This window comes from Poecilia formosa, unplaced genomic scaffold (genome assembly GCF_000485575.1).
Source record: "Poecilia formosa unplaced genomic scaffold, Poecilia_formosa-5.1.2 Scaffold610, whole genome shotgun sequence".
NCBI lineage: Eukaryota > Metazoa > Chordata > Actinopteri > Cyprinodontiformes > Poeciliidae > Poecilia > Poecilia formosa.
In genome coordinates this window covers 162315-173431 of record NW_006800549.1, presented here as the reverse complement: position 1 = coordinate 173431, position 11117 = coordinate 162315, and the positions used below count along the sequence as shown (strand labels likewise).

At 39.5% G+C, this 11117-nt stretch overlaps 1 protein-coding gene across 1 annotated transcript; it reads right to left on the bottom strand.

Annotated features, from left to right (window-relative positions):
* Positions 1–405: 405 nt before the first annotated feature.
* LOC107832893 (potassium/sodium hyperpolarization-activated cyclic nucleotide-gated channel 4-like) lies at positions 406–8854 on the bottom strand. Its single transcript, XM_016665699.1, has 2 exons — positions 8173–8854; positions 406–874 (listed from the first exon to the last, which is right to left on the bottom strand). The coding sequence occupies exons 1-2, from the start codon at positions 8829–8831 to the stop codon at positions 406–408; spliced, it is 1128 nt and encodes a 375-aa protein (XP_016521185.1). The 5' UTR covers positions 8832–8854.
* Positions 8855–11117: the final 2263 nt, after the last annotated feature.

Sequence of the window (11117 nt, the reverse complement as noted above, 5' to 3'; positions counted from 1 at the left end):
GTTTCTATCATTAGTGCACAGGTAATACAAAAAAATATGAAAAAGACTCCCTAAATACAACATTGACTTACAGCTAATGTTAAAACACAGACTGCAACCCTACAGCAGAGGCTCAAAAGCCTTCAATAAAGTTTCAATTTATAAGTTTCCCTAATGCCTAAAATTAGCTGTGTACTGATTTATCTGTGCCGATTTCCTTAATTCTGGGATATTGGTGATCGGCCGATATTTAGACATGAAGCCGATCTTATCCACTAATCTTTTTTACCTCAGCAAATGTCTAAATATTCTCTTTTGCTCCGCTGTGAGAGAGCAAAAGACTGACAGACCGGTTGCAGTTAAAAATAGTTACCAACACAATAACTTTCTTGCTAAAATTAGCAACATTACAGATAAATTAGGTGATTATGGAATCATTAAATCAGGGTGGATGGTAAAAGGCAGACCTACCTCTTCCCATTGGTGGATGTAGCGAATGAGTCTGGAGAGACGCAGCAGCCGCAGCAGACTGAGGATCTTGGTGAACCGGACGATCCTTAGGGCCCGGGCCGTCTTGTAAAAGTCCGAGTCTATGCGAGTTTCCACGATGAGGAAGATGTAGTCCACAGGTATGGAGGAGACAAAGTCCACAACGAACCAGCTCTTCAGGTACTTGACCTTGATCTGGTGCGGGTCCAGGATGATCTCCGTGTTGTCCTCCTTAACGATGCCGGTGCGAAAGTTGAGAACGAGGTCCAGGAGGAAAAAGGTGTCCGACACGACGTTGAAGACGATCCACGGCGGCGTGTGCTCGTCCTTGAAGAAGGTGATTCCCACGGGGATGATGATGAGGTTTCCCACCATCAGCAAAAGCATGGTCAGGTCCCAGTAAAACCTGCAAACAGTGGTGGAAATAAGACTCATGCCTGGGCCTTGGACGATCAATTTTCCTGGACTAAAAGATCAATAAACTTTAAATGCTAACAAACATTTAACACTGGAACTGGAAGACATCTGAAATATCCAAAATAAATAAACAAAACAACAAGTAAAATGAATCATGAAGTCTCTATAAACAACATTGTTTATAGAAAAATCATAAGTAAAATCCAACAGAATGTTTTTTTCTTGTTTAGTTTTCTTAAACATGAGTATTTCTTCTGCCAAAGGTTAGAACAAACAAAGGAAAGAAATGCACTGAAGGCATTTATCCCCACATAACAGAAGCTAAATTGTATTAAACAGCTTTCTACAGATGTGCAGTGAGCAAAATGAATTAATGCTTTTCTTATGCATGCATCATTTCATAAGTCGTCTGTAGTTTAGATGATCCGGGTGAGTGCAGAGTCATTTGAATGAGTGCAAATTCTGGACAGTTTCAAATGACAGCAGTGATGAAAATATTAGCAACTGTTTTAGGAGAAATGCTTTTCAATATTTTAATAAATTATTGTGGACATGAACAAATAGAGACTGAAGAAATGTTTTGAATAAGTCCAGTTAACACTTTAACACAGCCTGTGTGAGCTGTGAGGGAAATGAGAACGAGGCGCATTTCTGAAGCGATTCTTTCCATGTGTTAACGTAAAAACAACAACAACAATAATAATAACAATAATAATAATTTGTGTGAAACCAGGAGCAGCCTCCTTCTGAAACTGAAAATACTGTGGAATAATGTCCAAAAAAAAACAATGAAAACAAATTGATTCAGCATAAAACTGCAAGAAATTGCTGAACTTACAAAAAAAAACTATCATAATTCAGCATTAAAAAGAAAAACAGTTTTTGTTGCAAATATCATGAGTTACCCATGAGCAAATATAGTTTTTATTAACAGTGTAATTTGTATTTCTAGACCAGAAAAAATTGAATCAGTTACAGTTAAAAAAAATCACTAACTTTAATATAGGACACTGAAAATATTTAAATTTATTATGTAGATGAAAAAATGCTAGTTACATTAGCAGATAAATTAACTCATAACAAGGGAAACATGTCTTGTTATAAATGAAATAATCTGTCAACAGAAATAGTAATTTTCTATCAGTATCAATGAATTATTTACTTAAAACAAGTAAAAGTTACTTTTAAGTTAGTTTGTCTGATTTCAAGTTTACTAAGATATTTGCGCTGGAAATTAAACCAAAAATACTTGGTAAGATTTTGTTTTTGCAGTGCATCTTTTATTCTATATTACCATCAAATTAAAGTTTGGATATTATTGTAATATTTACTTTGCATCCAAACTCGCAGGAACAATCAAGTCTTTATGAGAAAAGGGAGCTTGAACATGTCGAGCTTTTTTCTTTCTTCTTTTTTTTTTTACAGGCCTGGTTTTGCATGAGATCGCAGGTCTGGTCCATTTCTGAGAACTAATTAACCTGTAATCAATCCAGCTGGAGTTCTGGCACACCTAAACCTGCCAGGACGCACGCTTCGCATCGACACACCCACCGACTGCCGTTAGCACCCAGTGGGTTCATGGGAAAACGGGACGGGAATGTGAGAAGTCTGAGTTGGACCTGCTGCTCCACATTAAACAAGTCAAACTCCAGCAAAATGGCACTAAAAATGTAGCATTTTGAGGTTGTGGAAGAAGATACAAAACAAAGCAGGTAGAGAAGACATACAGATAAAAATATGCATCAAAACGCCTTAATGATCTATTGTGTTTTAGAGAGAAGTTGTATGTTTATTCTGCATTTGTTTGCAAATTCACTCATTTATCTACAGTTCTGTGATAACACAGATACACATAGAAAAACAACTGAGAATAAAAACGATTTGTGTTTTATTCCCTGATCTAAATTCTGATCTAAATTACTAATTTTATTAATAATTGCCTTCAGCACTTCATAGTTAATCAAAGACAAACCAAACACCTATACAACAACTCAGTTAATGCATTGTTTTATATCGAAAGAATAAAAAATTATCGTGAGAATTAAATTCTGGCCATGATACAAACCTATAATGGCTCAAATTAGCCGCTTGAGGCCTTCAGAAAGACGGTTTGTGGATCTGGTACAAAATTTAAAGAATTTAAAATCAGCCCTTGTACTGAAGATATTCTTCAGATGAAGGGTTTTCAGAACGTGCCAAAATGCTGCAGCGCTGCCAGTTTACCCAGACAAGCAGACCATAATAATAGTCTGCAAAGAAACAAAGCTGTCAACTCAGGAACTACAGCAAATGCAGGACAATCAGAAAGAGATTGAATAACTTTAACGTTAATGTTCGACAAAAACCAGAACTTATAGGACAGATATGTTTGGACGGATAGTTTAGGGTAGAACCTCATAAATCAAATGCAGCATTCCAGCAAAAGATACACATAAATGTTTAAAGCAACAAGGTGGAAGTGCAAAGATGAGCTAAAGGAAAAGGTGAACCAAAGCTGAAGCAGATCTGAAACCTGCAACTTGGCAACGACCCAAAAACACAACATCAAACTCAGCAAGAATTTAGAAATGGAAAGTTCTGGGTCGGAAGAATCGGAACTGGGTCACTTCAGGCTGCAGTGTGAACACATAAGAACTTTATACAACACAGGAAGATGCTTCTACAACATGGGGAAAAAAATAAAAGTTTTTATCGCTTTATGGAGTAACATTTTGACCTTACATAGAAATTTCAGCTCGGCGCTAAAGAACAGGGTCAGCCATGATACAAAGTTGATGGGGTTACGGCCTTCGCTTAAGGGTCCCGCTGCGGCAGCTTAGCAACGGTTGAACGTGAATCCCTGACCTGCTGGTCGGTCACAAAGAGCCTCCGCCATTAAGCCTCCACTGCAAGCAGAGGAGAGAACAGCTTCAACTTCTTTATCTTGAATTTAATTATTTAGAACCTGCACGAAAAGTAGGAGCCAGCGATGGGGATGGAGACCATTTGTCCTAATCAGCTTTCTGTTGTTCTCTGCCAAACAAAGCATTTGCATTCCTCTCCACATCTGGCCTGTTGTCTCCGCGCTGACACACTGGTCCTAATTGCACATCCCCACTCTGGCTAAATCCACCGTTATCTCCTGGGAATCCATGTCATCTCCAGAAGTCAGCTCCCATCAGCCAGATGTTAAGTAGTTAGCATTACAGCTCAGCCCCGCGTCACAGAACAGCTGGATGAAGAATAAATAAATTAATAAAAATAAAGGTCTGAAGTGGACCGTGCATTACTTGTTGGCTCACCGGCTCCCAGCATGCAACACAACGGCGTGGGGAGAAACGTTCTGGTGCGAGGACGTTCAGTTAAAACACCTCTTACAGCTGAGGGTTGTTCGAGGAACCTGGCAAGATCTGGGTCAGCGTGCGGCTACGTTAAGACAGCACAAAGTCAGGGGAGTTACAGGCAAAGTGAACACAACAAGGCTTAAAATGGTGAAAGGAGCTTAGATCAATCAGGACAGCTGAAAAAAAGGGATCACATTTGTACTAGAGATACTTATCTCCGACTGGCAGATCGCAGCTGAAGCAGAACAGCCTGCATGCAGCTCAGTGGCTTAACACACACCTGTACCGCGGCTCAGGCCCTCCAGCAATCATATTAAACATATTTGCACAGCGTGCCAGTTCAGTTTGTCTGCTCCTGCGTCCGCAAACAGCGTTTAGTTCTCTAGTGTCAAAGACAAAAAGATACAAGACCACAATATACACTGCTGGGGAAAAAGAATATTTACATTTTATTCTTTACTTCTTGTGACACTAACATGTCGGAAAAGTAGAAGGTCCATTGGCAGATCATTTCTCTTATAACAAGACATTTTTCCATGTTATAAGTTAATCTGCTAGTGTAACTAGCACCTTTACATCAATATTAAGGAATCATTTACTTAAAACAAGCCTCTATATATTGTTGGAAAGTTCCTTGTAAGTTGGTTTTGACTTATTTTAAGTTTACTAAGATATTTGCAGTAGAAACTAAAAATACTTGTTGAGATTTTGTGTTTTTGCAGGAGAAGCCCAGCCTAACAGAACTACTCCAAGAGTTCATCAATAAGGTTACAGAATATCCAAAACAGCATCTAGAGTTCAGCAGGTCAGACTTCACTCAGGTAAAGTCAGTCTGATGACATAAGCAAATATCAAGGCTTTCTGTTGATGCAGATTAAACATGGCTGCATATGTGAGATGTGTATGTTTTGTTTTTGGTTGTTTTGCTAAAGATGGATGCAGCTGCATGACAAACAGGAGACAGGACAGTAAGCAGCAGTAGACTGCATAATAATAACTAATTGTACAAGTATAATTTAGAAAGAGTAGAAATAAGATGTGTAGACATGTATAATGTGGGATATTTGTGGTAAGGATTTAATATGTTTTATTTATTAAATCAAACTGGATATGAAAGTTTTGGTTTTTTATGTTTGATTGCTATTATGATTTTTTGGTTGTTGCTGTTTTCGTTGTTTTCTTCTTAATCAAACACGGAGAACCAACATTTACCTGCAAATGTTTATTACTTTCATAAACTGTGGAGTAATTATACCAACATTTAGCTTTATACTTTAATATCGGAGCGAGACCAAGAGGAACTCCTGCTAGTTTATTACTTAGCAACCCAGAACAAGAATCAGATATGGAGAACCAACATTTAGCTTTATACAAACCCAGAACTCAACCCAGAATGACAGGAACCAACATCTAGTTTTAAACCTCACTAATCCAGAAGGTGAAAGTTTTCTGCTTTACTACCTGAATGACTGGCTGCAACACGTGAAACCGAATCCTTCAGAAAAACCTGGAGGATGAAGACCGGCGCTTCATTTGTGACCTTCGGCTCAGACCATGGCTCTCATAGGTTTCTGGGTTTTTCATTGCAGTTTAGTTTTATTTTGCTGTAGCTTTTTGTTTGTCCTGAAAAACTCGGGATCAATATTAGTAGATAATACATCTGACAGAATATTCACGGAACTCTGATCCAGAACCGCACAGCATTCTGGGAGATGTAGGCAGAGGAAATGCTTTAGCTGCTCAACCTCTCACAGCTAGCTAAGCAAAGTTGGTGGAATCAAGTATTTGGTTACCTAGCAACAACTTGATGAGTAACTAATGGTTACCTAGCAACAACTTGTTGAGTAAGTAATGGTTACCTAGCAACAGCCTGCTGAGACACTTGCACAGCAGCAGTTTCATTTTTTGCCTCATAACTTCTTAAAAATAACATCATGGAGTAAAAACTGGATAAAACAGGAAAGGTCACATCACCAGGTTGGCAATATTTCAGATTTTTAAAGCAAAAAGCTAATCAATAATTATCAATATCGACTGATATGAAACGTTTATATAGTGGTAAGTTTTTCAGTCATATTGTTTGTCCAGTTCTGTCTTTAAAATGTGGCGGTCTGAAGCATTTTTGATAAAAGAAAGTAAAAACATAAGAAATGTGTAGAGCGGGGAGGTTTGTTTTCGCAGCAGAGCTGTATTTATTCCACCGTGTTGAGCTGACTCAGTCTGTGTTCGCTGCTCTTTTCATATTTTCCCACAAATGAAGACGAATGTCTGCAGCAGCAGCAGCAGAACTTCCCATGCTCACACTGATAAAAGCCAAAAAAAGAAAAACAAAATCCAGCCGTAATCTTCAGAGCTGCAACTTAAAAAGGCTGAAAAGAATTTGATCTAATAAAATAAAATAAAATAATAAAAAAAAAAACCGTCCTGATGCAAAATGTGACCCAAAGAGACCCTGAAGTAACAACACTTCACAGCACAAGTTTAGAGTTAACAGCTGGACGGCCTGATTCCTCACCACTTTGTTCCCATTTCAATCTCTCTAGTTTTTACTCTGCATCATCTGTCTGTCTGTCTGTCTGTCTGTCTGTCTGCGTCCTGTGGTGTGTCCCCTCCCTGTCCATGCCGACTCCGCTCCATTAGTCTAATTGTGCCGTAATAATCTCCACTGATGTGTGCTTCTAATATCTTGAATGGTCATGTTACCCTATTTTGATTACCCCATTTCCAAGCCGCCGCTACGCTTTCTGTAATCCACCGCTTGAAAACATAGGAAAAAAAAATGCAATTCAGATGAGTGCAAAAAAAAAAACCCTGCAGTGACACACATCAGCGTACAATATGATGACAGTGAACCTCAAGGTTAAATGTCATGAAAATCCCTTGATGGTGGTGATACACATCCGGTCGAGCGGGAAAATGGTGCAGCGCTGCTGGGAAAATTAGGGAATTATGAGGGATGAGTGTAATGAAGGCATAAAAAAGCTGATAAGAAAATTGGTGGGTTGGATAGCTGCACAGCTCCGGTGCACATGCACGCCCACACATCTCCAGGCTGGACACAAGAAGAGCTTACGGCCTGTTTATGTGCTTTAAAAGCGGCACAGTGACCGGCAGAATTTAAGAGGATTTTGTTTGCAGTGGAAGTCCTTTTTGTTACACCAAATGTTTGCTGGTAATAATTGCTCTTGCTTCGCGGCTTCAATGGAAATTTTCTTTGGTTCAAATCTTTCTGCATGTTTGGGTTCTCTCAGGGTACTCCGACTTCCTCCCACATACCTGCCGCAAACGATAGTTAATGATTAATCAATCATCAGAACGATTAATTTATTAATCCGGTAAAAAAAATATTGGCCAATTCTGCAGATTTTCATTTAAACCTTCTTCAAACAGTGTACAAATAAACAAAATATTAAATTCCTTTTTTGAAAAATAAATTAAACGCTTGATTATTTGTAGCAAAAGATGAATCTGCAGCAAAAAAATAAATTGAGATTACGTTTAATATCAATACAGTGTAATCTGTTTATTAGGTTTTGGATTAACTGATTACATTTTTTTTTAAATCACAGAATTTGAACCAGGTGAAGGTAAAACTGCCACTTGAGGAGTTTTGGGTAGAACATATTTACAAACAAAGTTTTTTTTTTTCCTATCAAACAAAATTTGTTATATTTTTTGTACAATTTTGGCTTAATTACCTCTCTGAGTAAGTTGTTCTTTCATTAATTGGCCGTTTTTTGAGTCCGGTTAACGATTAATTATTACTAAATTAGTTGTTGATTACTTTAACAGTCGATTAATCGCCAATAATTAAATTAGTCCGAACATTTACGATTCTTCAGGAGTTTTTGCTCCTGGTCATGTTCTGTTATTAAACCAGATTTAAGGTGTTTTTAATGACCAGTCTAACTCTTTGACTGAATCAACGCAGCCTATAAATTAATCTTCTGTGGTGATAAATTACCTAAAATCACTGTACGGGTGGATTATCCAGAAGCCTGCAGACTTCACGCGTTCCCTCTCATGCTCCACGGCCCTCTCGCTGCCCAGCATCCGCAGGGAAAACTTGTTGACTCCCGGCTGGAGCATTGCCCCGAACTGCCGGTGCATGAAGCCGGCCTGGTACAGTCGGTCATCTTCGGGTATGATCTGGTCCGCGCCCTCCAACTTGATGAAAGTTGACTGGTCGAACACGGACGGCTGCCCGGGTGCGCCGACCTGCAGCCCGCCCGCCGCCCGGTCCTGGGCCCCCGGCTCCCCGGGTGAACTCTCGCTGGCCCCGGCGTCCGTCTCCGGCAGGAGGCACCGCTGCTCCGCTGGATCCGAGCCCGCAGGATGCCTCCCGGTGATGGAAGAGATGCTGCTCCGGAAAAAGCGGCAGTCCCCGTTCAAGTTGGTCTTCAGCACGGAAACGTCCCTGTCCAAGTCTTCGCTCCTGGCCTCCTCGACGCTCCTGCAACTGCTTGCGGGAGACAGAGAGGACAAATGTTTTAGCCGAATACTTTTCCTCCTGGTGTCCTTGTCGCTGCTGTCTCCTTCACTGTCAGTCACTGTGGGTTTTTGCACAATGTTTTGCGGCAAGCTGTAGAGCCGTTTGCGCATGGAAGACTGGAACCTTTCCATTTTTATTTATTAAAAAAAGAAGAGGAAGAGGAGGAAGAAGCGGGTGCTCTCTAAGGACAGCCCCAGAAAACAGAGGGATAAATCATGGATCTCACACAGTTGGGCTCCCGCTGGAGGCAAAGCAGCAACAGCGCATCCGCAGGATGGGTCGTATCTTCTCCGACACTTGGGACGTGCCGCTCTCCTCCGGCTCAAACATTGACACGAGTCGACGGTATGCAGCCGCTTCAGTCAACACGCACATACCGGGCTGGAAAAAACACGAGAAACGCCAGAAAATCCAGGTGGGCTGAGCGAGACAGAGACAGAGCGAGCGCGGCCGGGAGCGCATCAGGATGCAGCATGCTGAGCGTCGGACGTGCCGGAGTGGGAGAATAATGCTGCTGCTGCTGCTGATGCTGCCGCTGCTGAGGTCCTCAATGACAAAGCAGCATCTCCACCTCTCCGAAATACCCGAGCTCCCTCTCAGTGCAAGGTGAACACGCACACGCACGCACGCAGCTGGCACAGACATCCACAGCGCGTCGACATCGCTGATCCTCCCCGAAAAGCCTCCTGCTTTCCAATAACGCGAATATCGATGGAGCTGATCTATCGGGTTGCCATTGGAGACGGGATGCGCCCACCCCACCCTGCCAGGACAACTGGAGGGAAATATTCACAGAGTTGGGGAGTAACTCGTTACATTTACTCAGTTACATTTACTTGAGTAACTTTTTTTGAAAACATGTACTTTTTATTTTTACTTGAGAATTTTATTAGGAAGCATTTATACTTTTAATTGAGTAAAATGTCTGTTTCATATTGAAATAAACTGATTTAGAAACATTTTCTTTAGCCTGATTTTGTAGTTTTTGTTATTTTCATGAATTATTGCCACTTTGATCATTAAAATTTCCATTTAGCTTTATATTATTGTCCCTTTGATGATGTAGTTTTTAAATGACTGATAATTTGATCAGTTGCTCAGTACTTGAGTAGATTTCTTTACTCTTCCTTGAGTAATTTCTGGGACGGATACATTTTACTTTTACTTGAGTAAAAATATTAAGTAGTGCTACTTTGCAATTTTTTTTGTAATTTGCCACTTCTTTTGGAAAACCTTCCTTGGAGTTCAGGGTTCACTTGGAAAATTAATTTCTATCTCTACCAACTAAACAACTGGCACAAACACTGACATCTAATACAATTTCAATCTGAATTTGAGTTTTAAGAAGCTTAATATTAATGATAAATCTGAGTTTTTATGTCAAGCCTGTCAAAAACAACAATTTGAGTTTTTTTTCCTTGCTTATAATTTTAACTCCTTTTCTGCGGGGGATGATAAAAAATATTATTCATTTTACTTGCTCGCCACATTCTGACCTACAAGCTAAATGTAAAGATAAAAATGGTGGGTTGTTTAGAGTTGCTTTAGTGTTTAATTATTATTGTAGTTCCATTCTTATTGTGTTCCTCAGTTTCTCATTTTGATTACATCAGTTTTCTTTCTATTTTTACTTTAGTTCAGTCCTTTCTCAGTGATTCTAATTTATGTTTATTTATTCCTAGCTATAAGATCCTCCTGTTAAATTAAATTTTGTTCGCCCTGTCATGCTTCTTGTTTGTTTCTGATGTTTTTTGTTCTCCTCTGGCTCCCTGTTCTCCCATTCCTTTGTGTAAATTTTAGTTCATTTTTTCTTTTTTCACTGAATCTTCAAATCTACTCTCTGCCTCAGCATCTCAGCTTTTGGGTCCTCTTCAAACAGAACATCATGACAGGTAGGCAGAAATAATCTGTAATTAGTCCATGATCCTCAGCAGGGATTTCATTTTAGATATAAAGTCCATTTGTTTTATAACCTAATTTAAATAACCTAAGTTAAATAACCTAAGTTAGATTTCTCTAAATCTTTATTCCCGTAACCTGCTATGGTCTTTGGTGTTTATGGTGCAGTTGGTTTCCTAATGTCCTCTAACAAACCTCTGGATATTGATCACGGCTGTGAATTTTTTTATCTCGATCGTTTGTCTGTTGGTGCCACATTTTAACACCTGTGCTGTATCTGCTAATAAAATACAGCACCATGATAAAACTTATGGCTTTTATTTCTGGTATGACATCCAGAAATAAATGCTCTCTATCTGGCCGCCTCTGTGAAATCCCTCTGAAAGAGACATCAAAATTACTGAAGTTTCATTTTCTCCTCTGTAAGTTAAACCCTTTATTGGTCTTCTCTGTAAATAACTTAGAAAATGTTAAAACAAAATAAAAAAGGATTGTTTTGTGTATTTTGATCCCTCCAT

Bases quoted from the DNA above. Each gene is read 5' to 3' on its own strand.
- LOC107832893 (XM_016665699.1), bottom strand. From the start codon at position 8,831: ATGGAAAGGTTCCAGTCTTCCATGCGCAAACGGCTCTACAGCTTGCCG. The intron at 875-8,172 runs GTAATTTATCAC...CACTGTTTGCAG, and splicing joins CACCCGTACAGTGATTTTAG to GTTTTACTGGGACCTGACCA.